A 24,956-nucleotide genomic window follows, 5' to 3' on the forward strand; every position below is an offset into this window, starting at 1 on the left:
AGAAAGTTAGCACGGGACTATACTAAACAAAACCACTGTAGCTATCCTCCCAGATGGGATGAGAACGAATGTGCTGCGAAAGTTTGAATAAGCGGGTACTTGAAAAGACAGAGAGTGACATTTAGCTGAATACATTGGTTTTTCTTGTCACACGTTGCTTGTGCAGTAAATAATAAATAGAATGTCATATAACTCTCAAAGATAAATAAATCACATTAAAATTACATTGATTTGAGAACATTATGATGGAATATAAGTGATGTTCAGTGTGCCCAATGTCATGAGGCACAGTGGTCCAACGTTTTCATCTATGTAACACGCAATAGTTTTCATCAGGTTTGGCATAGAGCCTGAGGACTCAGATATGTTAGAGAACATATTTCTTTTGCTTTCCTATTAATTTAAAGTTAGTTGATCGGCTATGAGCAGGGAAATCTTGAATAAGGTCAAAAACGGCCCACTGTGCCCACTAGTAGGTGAAGTGAGCTGACTGTATCTCATCTCGGTAGCTAGTTTGGTAGTTCTCAGAAAAATCCACTTAAATGATGCAGTCATTATCAAACAAGCTGGATCTTTTTTGGTCAAAGTACTTTGACTGGTGATCTTTATAGAAGCAGTGGTTGAAATAGGCTTTCCATTCCTCTTGGGGTGAATTCATTGCTTCTCCGGCTGTAACTTTATGTTTGGTCTTCAAGCTTCTCCCTTCAACTGTTGACCTTTTGTACCATCAGGCTTGGGGCCACTAGTGAGTATTGAGCGCACTGCACTATTTGCTGGCTAGACGACGGTAAGGTGCACTAGGCACTGCACTAGCACTAGTGCATGGCATAGTAATAATATAAAATGCACTAGGCACTGCACTAGCAGAAATTCTTGTGCAATAGGCACTGCACTAGTGCATAGCATAGTAATAATATAAAATGCACTAGGCACTGCACTAGCAGAAATTCCTGTGCAATAGGCACTGCACTAGCACTAGTGTATCGAAAATTGAAGTCAAAAATGCACTAGGCACTGCAATAGCAAAAATTCTTGCGCACTAGACATTGCACTAGCACTAGTGCAGTGTAAAATCATAAATGCACTAGGCACTTCACTATTAAACTTCACTAGGCACTAGACCAATGAGCTTTTTTGCTATAACAGCTGCAAGAATTGCTTGCTAATCAACAGATATCTACTGATATCCACTGCAATAGTACAATTATAGCCGTGCAAAGGATGTCAGCCATGTATTTGTCAAATAAACTAGCCTCACCTAAAATTTCAAACAAACCATAGACCTACAATAATGCTCAATATTAAATAGTGCAGATGACAACAGATATCAAATAGTGCAATGTATTACAATTACATTAACTAAATATACTAAGCAAGCATGGAATGGAAGAATTCACTTCTTATTACATAAATGTACTATGTACAACAAGAAAATCTACCCTTGGATAAACCAGTATCATGTAAACAGTAAGTCATATTGATGGCAAAATTGATAAGCATTATTGTTCAGAGAAGATGTTTATTAGACCGAAGGAACATTAGCCTTTCAAAGTTGGCGTCAGTCAGTTTAGATCTAGTTTAGACTAGTGCATACTATGTCGCACTAGGCACTGCACTTGCACTAGTGCATTTATGAAAAAGTTTCCAATCCGCACTAGGCATTGCACTAGAGCATTTTATGTTGCACTGTGCACTGCACTTGCCCTAGTGCGTTTATGGGAATTTTCTAATCCGCATTAAGCACTGCACTAGTGCATACCATGTCACACTAAGCACTGCACTTGCACTAGTGCACCCAGGGACTCATGTCAAATTTGCACTAGCATTGCACTAGACATTTTTATTTTTAAATTGCACTGCACTATGCACTGCACTAGTGCAGTGCACTAGTGCAGTGCGCAGTGCACTAGTGCAGTGCGCACTGCACTGCTAGTGGCCCCAAGCCTGTGTACCATTGAAGTTGTGCCGTCTCTGAAAATCTCGGGATGTTGTAGACTTTTTTAGGTTCCTCGCAGCCAACACATGAAGTGCCTTCAATCATCATACAGATGAGGTTTTCTCTGCTGCATACACACACATGAGTCAATCAGTTCTCTTCCAGTGCTTGGCAAGTCATTTCCTGTTCTTTTAAGAGCCTCAACCAGAAATCGGAAGTTTTCATGGATAGCACAGAAGCAGACTGTGTGGAACCTCATTGACTGGAAGCACATGAGTGAGTCTAAGAGCTGCAAACTTACTCCGACTGATGACATCATCGGGGTTGTCAGCTCTATAAAGCTCGTATGTCTCACTGATGTTGTACAGATGGCGCTTCTGGACTAGCTCACCATTAACCTTGATAGAGTAGAGTCCTTTTTTCCCAGCGCCATCCTACTGATGTCATCATTCTCATAGAAGTCAATGACCTTTTTGATGATATCATCTCCAAGTCCTTTCCTTCCTCATAAGCAAGAGTCACTTGAGCTTGGCTCATCTGGACCGTACTGATCAATGAGACGTTTGAGTACATGAGCTGACTTCTTGGGACTTCTTGGTAGAGCTGCTTCCGCTTTCCTCAATGCCTTTCCAGCAGACTGTCCAGAGCCAAAGGGAGAAGGGCCTGAACTGAAAACAATTCAATGATCAAAAATATTTTCCAAGTAATACACCAACCATCATAGAACAGTCAGCTCCAGTCCACAAATCTCAAAACATTCTCCCTGTGAGATTTATTACTAACGTGTTACCACACTCTCCTTGGTTGCTATATTCCCTATCACCATCAATACATACCTGGTGTAAGTTTAACTGTCGTAGTTTTACGTTTCTGTTCCCTCTGCTTTTGCTTTCGTTCTCTGTTGTTAGCTCTTTGTATCTCTAGTTCTTCCTCTGTCATATTGAATTTTCTCTTCTGTCTAAAAATCCTTGATTGTTCTGCTTTCTTTCTTTTAAACCCTTCACACTTTTCAGAATCCTCCTTTATACGCTCTTTGTAAGCTTTCACTCTTTCAGCATTGATCATGGGTCAACTGCGTCTCAGATGAACAAGGTTATACTAATTTTTAGCACATGCACCGTGTTTTTATGTAATGACACAACGTTGTGCGCAACTCATAACAACTCCTTTGATCATCAAATGGCCAGATGGACCAATTTTGAGCTGGTCAGCCAGTCTGCCAGTAGGGTATTTCGTTTTAGGTTCAGACCTTGAAAATCTATTAACAAACTTCTTTGATTCTTTTATATACCATAAATTGAATGGAAATCTTATAAAGATTAGTGTTGTTTGCTAACTAGACACAAACAAGGTGTAATTATGTGATTTAATTGGATCATGAAGGCAACTAAATGCCAACCTGGGGGGTGTCACTAACCTGTCACATAGCTAACCATTCCACAGCCATCCTTTTGAACTTATAAGCCCAAAAATCATTCTGTGGTGCCTTCATGGTAAGTACTAAGGTAACATAAAATAAAAATACTGAGACTTGAATAGTATGGGTGCTAGAGTTATTTGTCAATGTTTTTAGTTAGCCGTGTGACAATTAAAAAGCTACTAGTTGTAAAAGTGTACTATAGATAGACGATTTACATTTTTGATTGTTTCTGTTTTTCCCATAATTTGGAACAGTGTAACAAGCAGAATGAAATGATTTCTAGTCAATTGGCATCTTTAGTTTGCTGAATATTAGCAAATAAAATATTACCATGAAAATAAAATCTCGAGAGCGCTTTGATAACCCCTAACTTCTATTGTATGGTACAACTAAATTATTCACAACACAATGATGAGTTATATATTTTCTGAGCCCTCAGAATATTCTGAACAAGACTGACAGGGTCTGTACCAGCAGATAACATTTTCAAAATCGGTTCATTTTTCACTGAATTTATGGACAAGCCCAAATATAACAAAACCGTACCAATATTCTGTAGCTTCAAAAAAAAAACTGAGACAGATTTGGGTTTTGTGAGACCACAATGATCTTCAGATTCAACATTCTCAAATTAATGGTGGTCTGTCAATCAGTCATTACTCCCCAAAGTGATATAAAGAGTTTGCCTTTTTCAATGTCCGACAAGCATAGTATAAATCGTCTTATCTTAGTTGTTTGTAAAGTTCTAGATTTACTAGAAATTTTACAGCCTTCAATCTATAACAATTATTATACTTATATGGGAACCTTTTCATAAGCTAGTCACTTGTTAGTCAATGTATTTGTATGTATTTATATGGAAACATTTTCATAGGCTAGTGACTTGGTGTTAGTCAATGTATTTGTATGTACTTATATGGGAACCTTTTCATAAGCTAGTCACTTGGTGTTAGTCAATGTATTTGTATGTACGTATATGGGAACCTTTTCATAAGCTAGTCACTTGGTGTTAGTCAATGTATTTGTATGTACTTATATGGGAACCTTTTCATAAGCTACTCACTTGGTGTTAGTCAATATATTTGTATGTACGTATATGGGAACCTTTTCATAAGCTAGTCACTTGGTGTTAGTCAATGTATTTGTATATACTTATATGGGAACCTTTTCATAGGCTAGTCACTTATTGTTAGTCAATGTATTTGTATGTACGTATATGGGAACCTTTTCATAAGCTAGTGACTTGGTGTTAGTCAATGTATTTGTATGTACGTATATGGGAACCTTTTCATAAGCTAGTCACTTGGTGTTAGTCATTGTATTTGTATGTACTCAGACCTGCCAACCCAAGAGTGGGGCAATGCGTGAGATTTGGTTTTGGGGCAGTTGATGTATCAATGATAGTATATATAAAGTTGTGGAAATTGGGGCAAACATCTCACGCATTTCTCACGCATTTTCATTTTTTCTTTGGGGTGATTGCGTGAGTCTCACGCCCAATGCGTGAGAGTTGGCAGGTATGTATGTACTTATATGGGAGCCTTTTCATAGGCTAGTCACTTAGTGTTAGTCATTGTATTTGTATGTATTTATATGGGAGCATTTTCATTGGCTAGTCACTTGTCCGTTGAGCATTGTAGACAAATCAGTGTGACTGCGGGTCTATCTTACTCATAAACATGTCCAGTACTGTAGGTGAAACACTTAAGAGAATTTATAAAGCGTGTTCACTTCATTCCGCTTTACTTCCAAGGTCTGATTTAGAGGTCTGGTATAGATTTAGATAGAAGTTATTTAGCTCTTTCGATCTAAATAACTTTTATTTAAATCTGCTAATAATCTAACTTTTTCGATCTAATCTCTTTTATTCTAATTTTACACATAGAGTACGTATATGATGATCTAGTGGAAAACGAGTGCTGCTACGTTTTAGTGATTACGGAGAAGCGAACTCCTAGATTCGATCCTTGGACATCCAGATGCTAAAGCTCCGCTCGCCCGTAATATCTCGCCATATGCTTTCAATAATACCTTATCAAATTTGATAAGCGACAAATAGGTATCTATTTTACGGCGAATTAGTAAGAGTGTATGACCGAGGCTATTTTGTATTCGTAAAACCAATACGAAGTCGCAGCAATTTATTCAAGTCACTCCTACTAACTTGTTATGGCTGAGCCTCAAGAAAACTATGGGTTTTCTAGGTTAGCAGCAACTTCTGCCGTAAGATATTTTTGTCATGAGTGTAGAATAGAAGTGCACCCTGAAGCCAACGGTTCGGTAAGTTTTTTTTAGCATAACTTGGAGTAACCAAACGAAGTCTACTCAGTGTCAATTTTGGCCTTCCCTCCTCATAAAGTTTGTTGTTTACACATATGGGTCTTTCCACAGAACTAGACCACAAGTGTGTGATTGAACAAATCAAATATTTCACGTTTAAATTATCACGAAGTAAAAACAGTATCATAATGGATCAGTGTTTACTTGGATAGCACCAATCCAAACATCAATTGACACAAAGTACGACTTCCAGCGACCAACACTCATTGATATAAAAAGCATTATTATGTGGTGTCTCCGACAGTTTTTGTTGCAAAAAATGTGACATGAAAGCATTGGGGTCTGAAATGTAAGAAAATGTATTCAAAGAAAGCATTCTTTATTTTGCAAATTCGTTTTGTCATCTGCGAAGTTGAATTCACTCTGCCGAATAAGCTTATTGATCAGGGACACTGCATCACCTGGTGTCCCTGTTACATTGGCAACCTGTATTAAAGATAACTAACTTAAATAACAGGAATCAAAAGATATAAACATGTATGATCACTGTTATTGTATGTTGGAAGTAACATTACTTCAAATTAATGACATAGCCTAGTGTTATCATTTGGCAATATTACCAGTTGTAACCGGGAAATGGCGTCTCCTTGTGTCTCTGTGACATTGGAAACCTGTATGTATGGTAAGACAGGCAATTTTTTTAAGTAAAGTATATTGTTTGCACTCCATAGTTAACTGTTCTTATGACATTGTAGCCTTATTACCCAAGTATTAAAGCAGATGAAAAATGATTAAGCTTGTGTCTTTTTGTTTGATAAAAATTTTGAATAAAGGTGATAGCATATTATGCAGTTATTGATGACCAAGTGGACATTCTATGTGGCGTTACTCTTATTACGCTTTTTTTTCTGTTTGTAACTTTTGTGGTATTTAGAACTTTGTTGATGAGTAATTGTAAACATTGGTAATTAAATTTGTCAGAGCTTTTTTTGATAATTGATGTATTTACTTAAAGGTGTGATATGGTGTCCCCTGTTACATCGGCAACCTGTCACTGACCTGTTGTAGAAACACCAATATACTGCGAAATTTACCAACGACACAGCAAAAAACTGTTTTGTTTACAAAATTTGAATAGTTGGGCTTCCTAAAAGTAATGCTAAATCTAGTGTAGGGGTGATTTGAGATTTTGACCTCCATGTCACACTTTGTGGGCGAGTTCTCGGGAAAGACCCATATACTAGTATTACTAGCTTGATTACTACCTTCATTATGGAAGCTTGTAACACAAATCACATATCATTGAGCACTGGTTTTCTGAACACTCAGTACGCTCTTACTGCGAATACTTCCGTTCATTCCACATATTTAATGTTATGCGGGAAAGTGGAAGAATTATGCAATTTGGCATCCAAATTTGCAATGATGCAATTTGGATGCGTCCACACAACACATCAGTGTTGAATTTGCTTTGTCATTTTATTCTATTTTGCGAATGTTTAGTTGTGCGCTTTTGCTTAGGTTTTGTGAAATAATTTGATTATTACTGGTTTAAACACTGGCACAGGCGTTAAGCTGTTGCAACCAATACTAATGTTTACCAGTAAAAATGGTTTTGTATTTTTGTAAGTCTAACAATTGAAATACACAACTAACAAAATTGTCAAACAATAATATTAATGACAAAAGTTCAAAATAGCCAATAAAAGTTACGCCCTCACTTGCTAGTTTATACAGGCAGATACAGTTAGGCTAATGGTGGATTAGAATTCACAACGTTTATTACCGCACAAAAAGTCCCAGAGTGTCCTCCCACCGGAAGTCACATCTATCTTCGGTTAATACAATAACACAACATTACTTGAACGGTCGTCCATGTTCCGACACTCAGACCCATACTAATTTACTAACCGTCTCTAGTCCATGTAGGCGTGGCAAAACTTTTGATGCCTTGAATTAAATCTGGACTAGCTCGTATGCCAGTGGATGATATCACAGGTCCTAGAAATGTTATCTGACTACTGGAAAACTCTCATTTAGAGGTGTTAGGGGTCATTGTTGCATTCAACATTTTCTCCAGCACCGCACGACCCCGGGTGTCGTGTTCTTTTACGTCTTTTCCCCAAATACAAACATCGGCCACGTGACAGATAACTTCCTCCAAGCCACTAAGGTCTTGGGAAACAATTTTGGAGTAAATTTCTGGGCTGGATGACAAGCCGAACGGTAGGCGGTTAAACGCAAACCTCTCGAATGGAGTCAAAAATGTAGTCAGATACTTATCCTGCTCTCTGAGGGGAATTTAATAAAATCCCGAGTTGGCATCGAGTTTGGTAAAATATCGCCTGTACCCAACTTAGCTAAACTAGACTGAACATGAGCCACTGGGTACACTTCACGTCTCACTTGCTTGTTCAGTTCTGTAAAGTCGACACAGATTCTAACTTTTTTGTTCTTTTTAGGCACTACTACCATAAGCGCGCACCAATCAGTTGGTTGATTTGCCCAAAAGATTTAACTCTGATTTAACGCTGTGCATTATCAGATACGTGACTCTACGAGGTGTGTGAATGGCGAACGATTTTGACTTGTCACTTAACTCAATACCTACACTATGCTCCATCTTACCTAGCCCTACAAAAAGCTTGGGGAATTCTACCTTAAAGTTATCATTATTGTTACCTACATCATCAACATCACATGTACGTGCTACTAGGCCTAAACAAACACAAGCATGTTTACTAAGCAATGCTTTCGGTTGATCCACAATGCAAATTTTCCTATGGTGTCCAACACTCACACGTATTCCACTTTTCGTTTTTGGCGGGGCAGGTGCCTTTGTTATGAACGAGATGAGATACCTACATTTCGAACATGGTTTATCACGAGTATCTGTCTCGGTAGCAGCAGTAGAGCTTTGGTTTCCACCAAATTTGGAACTTTGGCGGCGTGAAGGTTGGTGTATGGCATCGACTGAATTTTGTACATCTGCAGTTGAAGTACAATGAGAACCGGCAAGTTCTTTAATGTGAATTTCAACTTGCTCAGACTGACGAGCCAAGTTGATGGCAAATTCTTCAGCCAACTTATCCACAACCATTTTCTACATCTTCTTGCTGCAGTCCACATCCCTTATGCCTACTACCATTCGGTCACGTATCTGCTCCGATCGACTAGCAAAGTCACAACGATCGGCAAAGCCATTCAATGCGTGGACATACTGTTCTAGTTACCCCAGCTTGCTGATCTCTACTAAAAAATCTTGATCGCTCATAGATAATATATCTGCATGGAGAAAAATAGTTTGTAAATGCTGTAGTAACAGTGTTATAAACTTTGCGCTCTGCATCATTTAGGCTCAAACATGCAAAGATACTCTCACTTTTACTACCCATATAGTACAAGAAGCTGCTAATCTGCATTCCTTGATCATTTTCTTCTGAGAGTTTGGTAATAGCTCGGTATCTAGTCCATCTTGAAAACCATTCTGATCATTTTTCTGGTTGGAAGTAAAAATTCTTGAGGTGGGCTAAATTTTGCGCCGGTCGCCATAACGCTAGATATCGCAAAATCTAACTAACGCACAAAAAGGCAATATCTACACTAATTCGACTCTTGGGACAAAACTGACATGAAAAAAGTTTTCCTAGCATTGATTTAGGTACAACATGTAACAATTTGTACTGCCCACCATGTTAGTTGATACAGGCAGATACAGTTAGGCTAATGATGAATTAGAATTCACAACGTTTATTACCGCACAAAAAGTTCCAGAGTGCCCTTCCGCCGAAAGTCATATTTATCTGTGGTTAATACAATAACACAAAATTACTCGAACGATCGTCATGTTCCGACACTCAGACCCGTACGTCTAAGAGTCACGACAGTCAAATGAGAGTCATGACAGTTCATAGATAGAGTGGCTCAATGGTTGAAATTGAAAAAGTCGCACCAGTTGAAAGAACCTCGGCAGACAAAGGAGAAAGAGGTTCAGCATATGAAAAAGAAAGAGGCAAAGTCATTGAAGCTGTTCTCTTTAATAGATGTCTCTGTTAGCCTGTGAGAAAGTGTTTAGGTGTTCAGGTTCTGTCCTTAATGTTGTAGAGGGTTGGTATTTGAGTAAACAAGTCTTGAGTACGTCATGAGCATGTACTGATTGAAAATGACTACTAACTGCTGTCGTTTTGGTCATGTCTAGTAGAAGTTGGCATAGCCGTGTACATGTCATCGCCTTTAAGTCCTGGCTGGATGGTTGACGGAGCTTTTCTGATGGATTAATTTTATTGGAAGTCTCTAATCTTTTTGTCGATGCTTCTATAATTATTGTTTCTCCTGATAGTCCTTTGATGTACAAAATGTTTTGTTCGCTGCAATATTGCATATATTTCTTGTAATTTAGGCATTGCTCCCTTCTAGCATCTGCTTTTACTACTGTTTCTATACAACAATCTACATGATAACTGAGCAAGAATCGAGCAAGTGCGGTGTGAAAATCCAACAGATGTTAACTTTGGGCCGTCTCCAAAGTGGCGTTTAATTAGAGGTGATGTTCAAATAAAGGGTGGCGCTGTATTTTTATTTGCTCATACTTTTAGGAAGATACATTTAACCCTTACATGGCCGAAGTGATGCTAATGTTGCCTAGATTTTGCACTCTCCTTCGGCTGGATTGATATTAATGCTATTGGCCTCAGCATTTTTGCTAAACTGTTTTTTTATAGGTCAAAGTATCAGACCGAGTTAAACAAGCAACTACTTTGATGATATAATAGTAGCGTGGTACTACTATTAATTATTTCGATAGTGTCACTTTCAAAGTTTTAATGAAAAAACCATTAAGCTTTGGAGTTATAAAATGGACATAAGGATTTTCATTTTTAAAGACATTTTTAACGTTTTAAAGTTAGAATGCGCCATAATGCCAGACGCTTTTATCGCCTCATACGTTGTTCCGGAAAAGTATTCTCATCATTTATCAAAGAGCTTTAATTTCTTCAGGAAAGATTGTAAACCACATTATGAACGAATCTGAAAACACAGGATATGATTTAGACTTCGAATCAGATTGTAGTTATGATGATTGTGATGGTCGATCCGTTCAGGTGCACTCTCATTGAGATCATGGCAACCACTATAGCTTCAACAAAACAATTGTTAGTGACGTAACCGAGTCATTATTAGTATCATATTGTGGACATTTTTCTACAGATCACTTGCCATTACGAATTCGTAAAGACAAAGAATACCAAAGTAGCAGGCAAATAGAGGTGGTCTTCAATTAAAGTGTAGCGCTATATTTTTCAACCCTTTCTTCATAGTGGCGTTCTATTGAAGGTGGCGTTCAAATAAAGGTGGTGTTCAAACAGGTTTGACGGTAATTACAACCAGTAGCAACCATTAAAATACTGATAACAGTTGTAATCATATGAACCTCTTCTTATTGGCCTCCCCGGTTACTGATTAATTGTAGTAGCTTTACCTGATGTCTCATAATGTCGAATGCTTCATACAGATCATCACAAATCGTATAACTTGTACTTTTTATTTTTTGGGTTTAAAATGTCTGTTTCTTTTTTGCATAAATAGATCAGCTAAACCTGTTCTTTCTACAAAATAATCAAATTGATCTTCCAAAAATAGATTTCTATTTTAGTATACTGAACTAGATCACTTCAGTCCGCTAATTATAAAATTAAATTCTATCATGGAACAAACTTGTCAGAGCACCCTTATGTATAACAAAAATGACCAAATATTTACCAATTGAACAATTATCCATTTTTAGCCTACCTAAAAACATAATTTCAATTTAAAATATTTGATGCCAAGCATGTGAGTGTTTAAATGCGTCTCTAATACAGACAAGTTTATACATACAAATTTACTTCACTCCAAGGTCTGCTTTTGATGTTAAAACCACTTTGTATCAAGCGTTATCATAAAAATACACTAGTCTATAGTTTATTAGAATTTGCTTACTGCCCAGAACCTGCAACAATTTTGTCATAAATACTGCGGATAATTTTACATAGGCTAGCAATAAAATAAATGCGTTATAGTAAGATTTAAAACAGAAATTAAAACAAATACTAAAAAGCTAGTCTACTAGAAAGGGCTTGTTATTAGTTTATCTTAGAGGTGTAGAGACAGAGCTGCTGATTGAAATATGGTACCATAGGCTATGTTGAAAATCTAAACTGACCTAGCTAATATACAAGGACTGTTCAATAAATAAGGTGAATTTATTTATAAAAAGAGTTCCATTACAAGTTGAACCCTAATTTTTTAAAAGTTCCTATCATCTATACCGATGACTCACATAATTTTTCTGAAAAGCTATGTGGTCTTGTGATCCTTTTTACTGAGGTTTTAAAAAATAGCCAACTAAAACAGATGTTCCAAAATTGAACAGAAATTAGCTATTGGATTTTTGGTAGCTGAAGGATGTAAACCCAGTGTGGTATACAGGAAGATGGTGAATATTTATGCCGAACACGGTTTTATAAAAAAAATGTCTATAAATGGGCAAAATAGTTTAGAGAAGGCAAGACCAGTATTGCTGAGGAAGAGAGATCGACTAAACCTGTTGACGTGAGGACCTCTAACATGCTTGAAGCAGTTGATGAGCTTGTTCAGTCTGAGAAAAAGGTAACAGTAGAAGATGTTGCAAAGAAATCTGGTGAATCAGTTGGTACAGCCCACAAAATTATTCATGAGAACCTGGCTTACCCTAAAGTCAGCTGTCGCTAGCTGCCCAAACAGCTGGTCTAAGAGCACAGACAAAATAGGGCTGAGTTGTATAAATAGAACCCTTCTTGATAGAAATGGGAAAGGGGTGAATTACTTTGGATTGTCACTTGTGATGAGACCTGGATTCATCACTATGAATCAGAATCGAAATGTCAGTCATTACTTTGAAAACAGGAAATATGTTAAGAAATTGTTCATGTCACAACGGTTTACCCATAGTCATGCTTACTGTTCTTTGGATATGCAAGAACCTATTACTATTTCCTTTCTTGTACAAGGCACCATTGTCAGCAGTTCCACATACTGTGAATTTTTAAAATAGGCTAAGGAGGATGTAAACAATAAATTTTGAGGTTTACGGTAAGCTGAGGTCATCTTTCACAAAGACAGTGCTGGGACTCATATGGCCGGTAAAACAATAGAAACAATGAACAAATTTTATTGGGAATTTCATCCACATCCTCCCCGCAGTCCTGATCTTGCACCTTGTGACTTTTACTTACCTATTGATGGCTTTCTGAAAGGAACCCCTCGGTAGTGAGAGCGAGGTTAAGAATGCATCGAGCAATTTTCTAAATCAATTTAAAGATTTCTATGCTGAAGACATTGAAAAGCTCGTTCTGCAAAAGTGTGTGTCATCGCAGGGGGACCACTTATTGAATGGCCTTGGGCAGTATTTCAATTTCACTTTCATACTAACTATTTTCGCTTAAGAAGCTGGGATACTTTGAAAAATATTGAATGTCATTTGTTGAAAAGTGTAGAGTCAACTATTAGTTAGAGTTTTATGTTATGATTTAAAATTTGTATGTTGAGTCAATCGTAAGCGCAGATTCAAGCGTAAATCTACCTTCCAAGGGCAAGTTTCATAAAATATCACTAATATCCCTGATATTCTCTCAAATGTAGTATGTCAGTTCAAACATGGGTAGCACTTCACACTAGGAAACCGCTATAGAGCAAGTTGAAACTGATGCAACCTGCTTTAGCCTTCATTGTCACTCATCTCATTGTCATGGTACAAAAATCAACATTATCAGTAGTTACGCTGACTGCATTACATATTATTGAACAATGAGCCATTAAACACACTTTCCTCATAATTATTCAGTTGACTTTTTACACTTTTTTTTAATCACATTATTAAATGAGTTTAAAATATTTATAGATAAAAAATCACAACTTCTTTTATCCTCAAAATATATTAATAAACTTTAAAAGCCTTGCAAGGAGTAAAGTAAGAAATCATCAGTGTAAACAAATGGCAGGAAGCGTTTATACTTGTTCCATGATTGAATTAATCACTTTCATAAGTTTTAGCTACAAACTTAAAGGTATAAATAAAAGGTGACTCTTGGCTTAGTTGCTTGTACAATAAAACGAGACCAGACCTAACCAAATACCTACAAACCAATAAATAATCATTAATTTGAAGTAACACAAGACGAGAATTTTACTTTACTTTTACTGCACGCATCCATCCATTGGTGATGTAGTGTAAAAATAGTTGTATACAGGCAGATGCGCTTTACGTTACTAAATGATGAAGACTCAAGTGCAGGATCATTGAATACGCAAGCGATGTGGATGCTATATCTTATGTTACCGTGTCAGCGTGTCATTCCCAAAACTAAGCAAACTAGCTTGGCAAGCAACCCTGGCTCCATCAATAAAATTTATCCTAGTTCCTGTCATTCCGAATTATTTGTGATGGTAAACTCTCCATTTACATTTGCAAAAGCTACCATGCAATTTGAATAAGTCCTTTTTACGAATTGTTATCTCTCCTAGTTGTTCACTGTGACAAGTTATTGCTTGTAGGATTTGACTTGTCCGCATTGTGATGGTGGATTTGTTGAAGAGATGGAGACCGATGATAGGTGAGCGCTTTAAAATCTGTAAAAGTGAAACCACAAAAAAATTGCCACTTACCCTAACAATTTGAGGTTTTTGAAGAAGTTTATTACTCAGAGTTTGTTTCTTGGTAGCTTGTCTTGACAAACTGTTGTTTTTGCAGAGTTGTCGAGCGGGCGAGCAATGCAACAGCTTGTCACAAAACGTACTGCACCTGATGCATCAGCTGCACTTATAGGGAGTTGTTCTCTTCCGTCTATGTGGCTTGGCTACGATGTTGTGGTGGTCGCTCCATTGGTAATCATATCAGATTTCGCGCAAAAATTTATGTAGAAAAAAAAAGATTACAACGTTCAACCAAAGACCGATCCCTGTTGTAAACGTTAGTAAAATTAAAGAATAAAATAAATTGAAAATAAAATCTATAAGAACAAATAAAACTGACTGATACAAAAATAGAAATAAAACTGACTGAGCGCACAAATAACGACATGTTTAGTCGTTGTTGTTGCGTAAGTTTTCAAGTTCTACTAAAGTTTACCGCAGAGACTGGTCGCTAGTTAAACGTTGTAATCTTATTTTTTCTACATAAATTTTTGCGCGAAATTCGTTATGGTTACCAATGGAGCGACCGACATAACATCGCAACCAAGCTGCATAGAACGAAGAGAACAACTCCCTATAAGTTCAGCTGGTGCATCAGGTGCAGTACATCTTGTGACAAGCTGTTGTGTTGCTCGCTCGCTCGACGGGAGAACAACTCCGCAAAAACAACAGTTTGTCAAGACAGGCTAGTTTCTTGGTTGGACATGTGTGCAGTATCTGGAATCGCCTTTTGAATTTAGAAAAACATTGAATTGCCCAGTTTAGTGGCACTCATCAACTGGTTAGCAGCTGTTATATTCATCACACCTTTCATTATTTCCATAACACAAGCGCTGTGATTGCCACTGTTTAGTGGCACTGAAACTTTAGTGGAAGTCACTCAAGGTTTTTTCTTTAACTAGATAACTGAGTCTCAATGTGGTAATCTTTTCACTTAGTATCACTAAATATCACATGTAGTATTTTATAAGCATGGAGAATTCAGTTATTACTCTCAGTTTTCACATTTGCAGGCAAAGCGAAGCCACGTTGGTGAGTAGAGTTGAATCATTACGCTTCTTTTTAATAGTTGACAATTTTCTTGAACCACCTATAGTGTATGCCAGCTTTCTTTCTATGATTTGTGTTTGAAAATATCTTTTTAAAGTTTTATTTACAAGGTTTCTTATAAGGCTGGTCTGATTTAGCTTGGTGCTTCAATGTAACCGAGTTCATGTCTCCCTATGTTTGTGCGAAAGGTAATATCGTTTGAAGCATGGCTGCCTACAGAACTCTACCTACGTTGGACGCACGGTATATTTCCATCTGCTATGCTGATGCCAGTTAGTGAAGCTCAACCAAATGTAATTGCTGCGTAGGTCTCTTCTTGTCTGAAGACATCTTCTGTTTGTATAAACTTGAGGCTGAATTAGACATAATATGTGAGGCTAGCTTATGCAGATCTTACCAGCTGTTGATAACACAGGCCGACCCTGATAGAGATGTAGACGAGGCTCTTCCTCTACCCATGCCCCACACAATAATGCACGGACATACACACATGCACAGCCCTCATCCTGGCATGTTTGTCGTCAGCATGAACAGCAGACCTACTGCGGGCCGTGCGGCTCGGTCTGGCCTGCCATTCATTTTTCCTGGTTCTATAGGAGCTGGGGCTTCAAATGCAGGCGAGACTGCACCACGTCACCCCTTAGATACGTAAGTGATTTTTCGTTGGAAGGTCTAGTCATTTTCACTGGAAACTTGTGCTTTTAACATTAGCTCTAGTTGAAAAATTAAAATAACAGCTGAATTTTAGGCACTAAAAAGTTACTTTGTCTTTCTGTTTTGTACCGTATTTCAGCACACGATAATAGGCACTTGGCGATAATAAATGACACTCCTTCAGTCTTATATAACAATATGTATATACATGTGCTTATAATAAAGAAGGCTTTTAAGAAGGTAAAACCTACCTCCCACTTTAAACTGAAGTCATACTGTCAGCTATTCTCAGATTTGCTACTATTACTTGTTATCTTTCTGGCATCAAGTTCTATTTAATACGGGTGCATTATAAACATACCACACACAACGGTCATGCCTTTCATTTAATCTATATATATCCTGTATATATAGGTATACTATACATAAATGTATACTATACATATAGGACTACAAGCCTTGTTTTTTGGGAAAGTCTGAGTATTTCAAGCGTGCTAATTTTAGTTCTTTTTAGTAGTTCAAGCGTGCATAATTAACCAACCGCTATAAACTGTACATATGACAGACAAACACTTGGATTTATATAGATATTGCATATATTTGTATAAATATTGTATATACTCTCCTTTAACAGCTTTTGATTTTCAGATTACTCTCTCAACTAGGACGTCTAGGAGGAATAAATCTCGCGATGCCCGGGGTGTGAGTACTATACTGCTATTATTGGGCGATGCTTATTTAGTTTAAGCTATTACTGCAGATGCAATAAATATAAACATCCTTAGCGAATCTCTCTGTCAGTGGTTTGAACCTATTTCAAGTCACATAGTGTCGAGTTGAAGTCAATTAAAATTACTCAACTTTTCAAGCTGGTGTCGAACCAAAACCTATGCACTTTAACTTGAGGTAAGATTATTTAAATTCACAGCAAGAATATTTCTCAAAATTTCTTGCCGCCTTCTAATACTGACTGGGTGAACATGCTTCGCATTTCCAAATATTTCTCATAATGTGACTGTTAATCACTTATACAGTTGTTAGTGTATACTTGTATTGTTATCCTAATCTTGCCTTATCATTTACCGGTATATAGTTGTTAGTGTATACTTGTATTGTTATGCTAATCTTGCCTTATCACTTATATAATAGTTGTTAGTGTATACTTGTATTGTTATGCTAATCTTGCCTTAACACTTATATACATGTAGTTGTTAGTGTATACTTGTATTGTTCCGAAAATCTTGCCTTCAAAGCCAATTCATTTGTCAGACTCATCATTAAATTAAACTAAGATTCATTTTTGGAAAAAAAGAGCAATATAGTTAATTGTTTGAGTGCCAACTAAAGTCTGATTGCTCAGGTCTTCATACTCATGTTATATGCTATGTACCGTTATTAGGTCTCAATTGACTGGTGGATCCACTTGCTAACGAAACTGAGTTTGGTCAATACTCTCATCTTTCCTTTTTAGCTTCAGCTCTGAGAGATATTTATATTTTCTTCAGAGCTTTTGGAGTCCTAGTCAAATACTGCACCGCATTCAATTATTTACTCGTTAGCGAGACAGCCTTTAATTCGGTTAACAAACTGTTTTTTTTAAGGAGGCATCACATAACCGTCGTAAACATTCCCTATTATAAATTTTTAATGTTCCGATTTGTGTCAAAACTGAATTTTTCTTATGTCGTTGGAAATGAGCTGCCATGCTGCATCTTACTTCTAGCATCACAACTGCTCTATATGAAAATAAACTATAATCCTACAAGGACAGTTTATCATGTCTAATACGTCAGCGTGTTGTTGCTCTGGTCGCATTTGGCATCAGTCATTTCATAGTTATTCCTTGCCTTACTGAGCCGTAGTTAATCTGTCCAAAGGTAGTTGAGTTGGTTTTCGTTTTGCATGAGATTATATGGTCAAACTTTTGGTTATTGTTTGGTCAATGTTTCATCGACAGTCATGGAAATCCAGCTGACTATGAGTGGGGAGCTGGGGGGCTCGATGCCATCATTACTCGGCTGCTGAATAATGTAGAGGGTGCTGGCCCACCCCCCGCAGATGCAAACAGAATTGAGAAGCTTCCAACAGTTAAGATCACATCTCGACAAGTTGGTATGTCCTATTATAGCATGTTTGTAGCTGTACGCAATTGTGGTGCCATTCTAGTATAGCATGATTGTATATTATGTTTACACTTGGTTCTGTTACTATCCTAGTATAACATGATTGTATGTAATGTTTACACCTGGTGTAGTACTATCCTAGTATGGCATGCATATATGTAATGTTTACACCTGTTTGTGTTATTATCCTAGTATAACATGATTGTATGTAATGTTTTACACCTGGTGCAGTACTATCCTAGTATAACATGTTTACACCTGGTGTAGTACTATCCTAGTATAGCATGTATATATGTAATGTTTACACCTGTTTGTGTTATTATCCTAGTATAACATGATTGTATGTAATGTTTATACCTGGTTATGTTGTGCACCTGGTGACACGAGTCACATTATATTACAAATATATGAATTTGTCTTTTCCATCGTCACATACCGACACTAAATAACCAGCTAGCTCACTCCTACCTCCAGCGCATAAGGATAAAAAAAACAACTGTAGAGCCAATCAGAATGTTTTAATTGAAAAAGCAGCTTTTAAAGGTTGATTTGCAACAAAATTCACATTACAGTTATTTGATATCAAAAGATTCGCCATGTCTTACTTTGTTGTGTGGTAGGTGCCAAATATGTGGAAATGTGATTAAAAGCTCTTAAAAGCTCAAAAACGAAAAGTCGCCGTAGATTGGAATCTCTTGATTTCGATGACGTATCCGCGCCGTTTGGTTATTGTCTTGTCACGTGATGTTCTCGCGTGAATTGAAAGGCCAATAAAAAGCTCAATATCAAACTTATCGTAGCAATAGTTTATGAGAAACACTTCGGGTTTTACCTAAGACCCCGTATCAAATGTAGATGCTCGCTACTTTACGGTTTCAGCTTGGCCATTCCGTTCGACAATTCATGTCTGAGTTGCGATCATAAAAATGTCAAATTCTGAAGAGTTAAGACCCTGGCGTTTCGAGCCTGACGCTCTATCTGAAGAAGATCCTCAACAGAATCGAACCTCCCAGCAAGTAAGCACCGCCACTAGCCAGCTCTTATGTGCCAAGCTAGCTAGTAGTAATAGTTTTAGCTTGAGAGTGATAGAACGAATATTATTATATATATATGATTTTAATGATGATAATTGTCGCTTCAATATTGCGAAAAAATAATTACAGATTTTTCTCGAATGACAACATTAACAATTTTAATATTTAAATCTAGTGCTGCACTGATATACTGTTTGATAACATCGACCCGATGTATTAGCTATGGTTCATTTCTTTAGGAGCTAATACCACCGGCTACAGAGTGGTGTGTCTGCAAGCGCTGTCAAGACATGCCATCTCTTCCTGAATGTTTGTGCTGCCATGATGCTGAGTTTGCGCATCGTCTCCATGACCGCGGGGAGCATGAATGCCTGTGTATGCATCCTGGTGTGGACGAACTTGTGGCGCCTGCACCTCTTGAGTTGGGGTGGAATAATTACCTGCGATATCATAGTGAGTTGGATTTTCATTTAATGCCAACAACACCAAAGCTACGCTAATGCGTCAAGCATTATCTACAATTCTTGTGTTACACATTTAATGCATCGGTTGAAAACACATATTTTGAACTCGTGGAACACAAGAACTGTTATATTTGGCTTGTACGCTTACTACAGCAGAGAGTGTATTAGTTTTATGATTTTATTATATAAAGATCGAGATTATTTTGATGATCAGCAATTATTGTTTTTGAATAATTGTTCTGGTAGATAATCTATTCCCATTTGGAGAGCCATCGCCAAATGCTTGGAAAAGGTTGTGTGCATACTGCAATCTTGTGTTTTGGCTTATGCCGCAAATCTTGTTTGCAAGTCTGCAAACTCTTCTTCATCATTCGTTGGTGGAAAAAGAGCCTGAATCTTAGACACCAAGCAGGCAGGTAGAGGCCGTCGCTCACTGCAACCAATTTGCGGCATAAGCCAAAACACAAGCTTGCGGTATGCACACAACCTTTGTAACAACATCCGTTGTAATGGACCTCACTCTCAGGCTGTGGGAAATTAGATCGGTCTGGCATCGCTTGAAGCCTTCCAGCGCCATGGCGTTAGAGCTGATGGTCTCCGTTGACTGCAAAGTAAAGAAAGTTACGATCAACAATCACTTTCACATTATTTGAATGAATTATTTAGCTAGATCAGCAACTTCATGTTTATGTATTGATAACTACTAAAAAATTTGGGTTTTTGTCAGGTTGTGAAGTAAAAACTGTCAAAGTTTTACCTTGACAAGATGGCTGCTGACTATTAAACCGCAGCTCTGATCCATCATAGTGTAGGCCCCGTATAGTGCGCAATGCCCCGGACTATCACATCTACCATCACCTGCCAAATCAAGCTCCCAATCGATTGCTGCCATCAATCCCTCGTTATGCAGGGTGTACTGCTCAGCAATACACTGTAAAATATTGTAAAACTTCATTATACAAGATTAATTTGTATCATTATCATTAGTATAAGAATGTAGAATCCTCTTCCCTTTTTTGTGCTATATTATGATGAAGAATCAGCATTTTAAATTGTATATTATAGTCAAACATGGATAACTCGAACTTCAAGGGACCGAGCAAAAGTGTTCGAATTATCAGAGCGTTCAAGTTATCAGAGCACTGTCACAAGTCCATATATTTACTTATTTATTAGTAGATACATGTACATATACAAACTATAATATAAATCAAAAGCACAAATGGCTTGTTTCAAATTAAATGCTTCTAATGTAAAGTTTAAAACGTTTTCATGAAAAAGTATAGAGATTTTTCTATCACTTGAGATTGGTTTGTTGTTTGAGGTGATGTTATTGCCAGGACGTTTTTCAGATTGACATTGGCAAAACTTGATCGTTGTTGAAATGCTCAAAAGAAAAGACATTTTTTTCTTTTGGGGTTTTACCCACGATCAATTTTGCCGTTTTTTCTTGAAGTTTATGCAGATTACCTTACTTTACCTGGGATTCGTTAAGAGCAACACTCCGAGGCAGTTCAATTAGAAGTTTTACGAGGTTTTACGGTACATTCTATATCACTCACGCTTTTTTAATAGATACTTATTGAATGTACACACGTATTCTGTGTTTAGGTCAAACGATGAATAGTTTTTTTGTAGCTCAGACAACGTATACGTTTAATTACAAGAATTTTTAAGACGATTTAAACATTCAACATTCCGACGTTGATTCAACACGAAATCAACGTCGGAAAACTATTCATCACGGGCTAGCTGGGTTACGCCACGCACTCAAGGATTTTTGCCACGCACATACAAAACAAAAACAACATGCGATTTTTGTTTTGTATGTGCATGGCGAAAATCCTTGCACGCGTGCCCCGGCTAGCCCGTGCTATTCATCGTATCGCAGTATAAATCAAATTTCACCAAACTTTTAGAAAAGTCGTTGACAAAAATATTTTGCCGATGGTGGTAATAACGACGCTTATGAATTACGAAAATATGAAGTTTACCTCTATGGCTTTGAATAAAGTGATTTTCTAAAGCGATAACAACCGTTTCGGTAGCCGTTGGGCAAAAAAACAGTTCGAATTAACAGTGTTGAGTTCGAGTTATCTATAGCAATTTATCATTACGTGGGAATGGACCAAAGGAAATGTTCGAATTAACCATGTGTTCGAGCTATCCGTGGACGAGTTATCCATGTTTGACTGTATTTCGCTTGAAGGATGACATATTTTCATTTCAAGAAAAAAATGGTTTCTAAATGTCGTTATTCAATTAGTGTGCCAAGCTTTTACTCACATTTTCCAAGTTTATGGGTAAATATTAACACTCACACCATGTAAGTATTCTCTTTGTTGGTAGAGGCAAATGCTGTGGCTTGGTATCGCGATGTTCAGGAGCGACAGAAAACAGAGGTACAGAGGTTCTGCGTAAGGCATCTGCCAGAAAAGAGTGATGCAGCTGCCAGCAGGGGGTTGATGACGTGAGCTCTGTTCACCCTGGCAGTTGTTTCCCAAGTGTACGATTGGTGACAGGAGGCACATGTAACCTTGAACTCTTTCCATCCGCCTTCTCGCACCATCGTGAATGAGCACGGGAGGGCGCAGGCGGGACAGTAAAATAGTCGCTGGTGTGCTGTCACACTTATTATTATTTTCTCCTCTTTGAAGCAGGATTCGGGTCTGAAATCACAACACAATAGTTGACTTGCAATAAGATTTGTACAACATCATTTCCTGTTATTATATCATATTTGCTTGATCAGAAAAAGAATAAATATATAGCCATGCAATCATGACACAGATTTTACAAAACCTTATCAGAATCCATTATATTGTAAACATAAAAATGTGAGTAATAACTCTATGGATATTCTTTATATTTTGTCAAGTTTGGTTAAGTTGAGCTCTATCTTACATGTAATTGGAGAGCGTTTGACGCTGGCCAACATAGCGCTAAAACTCTTCCCAGTCTTCAGTGGTTAGCACAAACTCTTCATCATCTAATACTAATAATAATCATCTAATAATATTAATATGCTATTAACGGTGATACCAGAAAATGGCAATAACTATTTTATATAACATATCTATAAGTGAGTGGGGTAAAGAAATTTGGCGAAATTAATCGTGAAACTTATAACATTATTTTTATCAATTATAAATTAATATATTACGTTTTACAGATAGATATGCAGTATGAATTAGTTTTGTTACTATAATAAGGATAATACACGTAATTAAAAAGATAAAATACTAATAATATCATATTACAATTAAATGACATTAATATTGTAATATTAAATATAGATTAATACAGTAGTATTAGGAGAATACTAGAAAATAACCCGAGTTACTACTACTAATACAAGTAGTTCATAAAATAAATTACTCACGTGCTTTGGTGACATGTGGAGTATGCAAACAGGTTAAAAAACATGTCGTCTTTGAAATGGCGAAAACAAAGGTAAGAGTAAGCAGGCGAATAAATAAAGTTTGTCACATCTCTGCTCTTGGTCAAGAAAAAAGGTGCTTCTCAGCTTGGCAGCTGCACAAACACGATGTGGCGCGTTAGACATTATGACGAATTGAAACTAACAAAATTAATACGAGAAAGCGTGTCCGCTATTTGCGATGGACGGGTATAACTGGAGTATCTCAGAACCTGATTGCAACCTCAGAACCTCTATGTATGCATGCATACATGCATGTATGCATGCATACATAGAGGTTCTGAGGTTGCAATCAGGTTCTGAGATACTCCAGTTATACCCGTCCTCAAACTTGAACTGAAACTAACATCTGATCATGTGACTTACAATTCCCGCCATATGGCGCGAACAATTTCTACAGCATTTTTCGACCATCATAGCGGACCAAAAGGCTTATCATTTTTATCAGAGGATGATTATGCAATCGTTCAAGCTAAGTTTAAAAAATTAAACATATTTTTATGGTAGGTTTTGAGATATCAGTGCTCAAAGTTGCAGCATTACGATGCCGATAAAACAGACGCGTAAGAACAATAGACATGGTTTTTATTGAAAGCGTGAAGTATATTTGTGAAAATATTTCGACGAATAAGGATGCATGAAAGTGTGAACATAAACTATCTCGCACACATTTTAGACGTTTTAGCACACATACGTCACATTTTAGCCGTTTTGGAAAACGGATCCAAACTAAAGCGGTCTCGTGTCGCTGCGATTTTCTGTTCGTTTTTGAGCTTTTAATCACATTCCCACATATTTGGCACCTACTACACAACAGAGTAAGACATGACGAATCTTTTGATATCAAATAACTGTAATGTGAATTTTATTGCAAGTCAACCTTTAAATTAGTAGTAGTAGCATGCTTTGATTATATTTTTAGAGATGAATGTTCAGTGTTCTGTATGTTTCGACGATTTTACATTGAATGAAGATGTGAAGGTGTTGCCATGCAAGCACCACTACCACAAAGACTGTATAGTACCATGGTTAGAGTTGGTGAGTGCGCAACATGTCCACCTTTTTATATTTTTGTTAATGATGATAACGTCAACTAGAAACATTAATGTGTATTTAGTGTAAGCTCTATCCGTCATTCCACCATCCAACCTTCGCATCGCCAAGCTTACACTTCTGCTCACATATCTTCAAGCCCACTTAACAATTATAATCTTTTTACTGGTTTAATAGTTATATAAACCTAAATTTCATGTAGTATTATATGTATTTTTTACATGGTTTTATGCAATCTATTTGTTTAAATCGTATATGTAGTTTTTTTTAAGTATTTGTCATTGTTTGTGGAGCTCTGGAACAAATTAAACAATATACCATGTATTCTTGCGATGAATATTTGCGAACATAAAAAGCTAATATGTAAATAGATAAACTACATATGTCAAGGTTTGACTGTACGGTAATATTTCTCGACATTATGATCGTACTATCAAGAGTATTGCAGTGTACTACGTGATGTTTTTGACCTATTTTATACGTGCTATATACCTTTTACTTAGCAGCAATACTTTATGATAATTATAGCATGGTACGTGCCCGGTCTGCAGGATAGACCTCAATGGTAGTGATACAACCACAACAGAGTTTGAAGCGAACATAGGAGAGACTCTTGGATCAATAGAGACTGAGCCACAATCACAACATGGGAATGATACATCACCATCTGCTGCAAACACTAACAATTCAGCAGGATCTATAGAGCATAGTAGCAGGCACCTGTTCCGGGCGCCATTGAGGGATGACGATATAGACTAGTAACATAGTAGCTGTAATAGCATGTACGATTCATT

At 37.2% G+C, this 24,956-nt stretch overlaps 2 protein-coding genes and 1 long non-coding RNA gene across 5 annotated transcripts; 1 reads left to right on the forward strand and 2 right to left on the reverse strand.

Moving 5' to 3' along the window:
- Positions 1–2,441: 2,441 nt before the first annotated feature.
- LOC137386765 (uncharacterized) lies at positions 2,442–3,001 on the reverse strand. The gene is made up of 2 exons (XM_068072903.1): positions 2,773–3,001; positions 2,442–2,599 (listed from the first exon to the last, which is right to left on the reverse strand). The coding sequence occupies exons 1-2, from the start codon at positions 2,999–3,001 to the stop codon at positions 2,442–2,444; spliced, it is 387 nt and encodes a 128-aa protein (XP_067929004.1).
- A 2,000-nt stretch (positions 3,002–5,001) lies between these two features.
- On the forward strand, positions 5,002–24,933 carry LOC137396202 (E3 ubiquitin-protein ligase RNF115-like). 3 transcript variants are annotated; one of them, XM_068082382.1, is made up of 8 exons: positions 5,002–5,122; positions 14,208–14,266; positions 15,359–15,377; positions 15,811–16,043; positions 16,698–16,751; positions 18,007–18,161; positions 24,032–24,147; positions 24,691–24,933. In XM_068082382.1, the coding sequence occupies exons 1-8, from the start codon at positions 5,036–5,038 to the stop codon at positions 24,919–24,921; spliced, it is 954 nt and encodes a 317-aa protein (XP_067938483.1). In that variant the 5' UTR covers positions 5,002–5,035; the 3' UTR covers positions 24,922–24,933. The 3 variants fall into 3 exon arrangements, with proteins under 3 accessions (XP_067938483.1, XP_067938492.1, XP_067938474.1); XM_068082391.1 differs by having other exon boundaries at positions 5,067–5,109; XM_068082373.1 differs by lacking the exon at positions 5,002–5,122 and adding an exon at positions 5,485–5,636.
- LOC137385381 (uncharacterized) lies at positions 20,006–22,444 on the reverse strand. Its single transcript, XR_010977767.1, has 3 exons — positions 21,992–22,444; positions 20,428–20,601; positions 20,006–20,274 (listed from the first exon to the last, which is right to left on the reverse strand). It is a non-coding gene; the product is annotated as an uncharacterized lncRNA (long non-coding RNA).
- Positions 24,934–24,956: the final 23 nt, after the last annotated feature.

This window comes from Watersipora subatra, chromosome 1, assembly GCF_963576615.1.
Source record: "Watersipora subatra chromosome 1, tzWatSuba1.1, whole genome shotgun sequence".
Classification (NCBI taxonomy): Eukaryota; Metazoa; Bryozoa; class Gymnolaemata; order Cheilostomatida; family Watersiporidae; genus Watersipora; species Watersipora subatra.

Coding starts and splice junctions, on each gene's coding strand:
- LOC137386765 (XM_068072903.1), bottom strand. CDS start 3,001: ATGATCAATGCTGAAAGAGTGAAAGCTTACAAAGAGCGTATAAAGGAG. Junction 2,600..2,772: donor GACAGTTAAACTTACACCAG/GTATGTATTGAT, acceptor TTTTCAGTTCAG/GCCCTTCTCCCTTTGGCTCT.
- LOC137396202 (XM_068082373.1), top strand. CDS start 5,526: ATGGCTGAGCCTCAAGAAAACTATGGGTTTTCTAGGTTAGCAGCAACT. Junction 16,044..16,697: donor CCACGTCACCCCTTAGATAC/GTAAGTGATTTT, acceptor TTTGATTTTCAG/ATTACTCTCTCAACTAGGAC. Junction 18,162..24,031: donor GATCACATCTCGACAAGTTG/GTATGTCCTATT, acceptor TTATATTTTTAG/AGATGAATGTTCAGTGTTCT.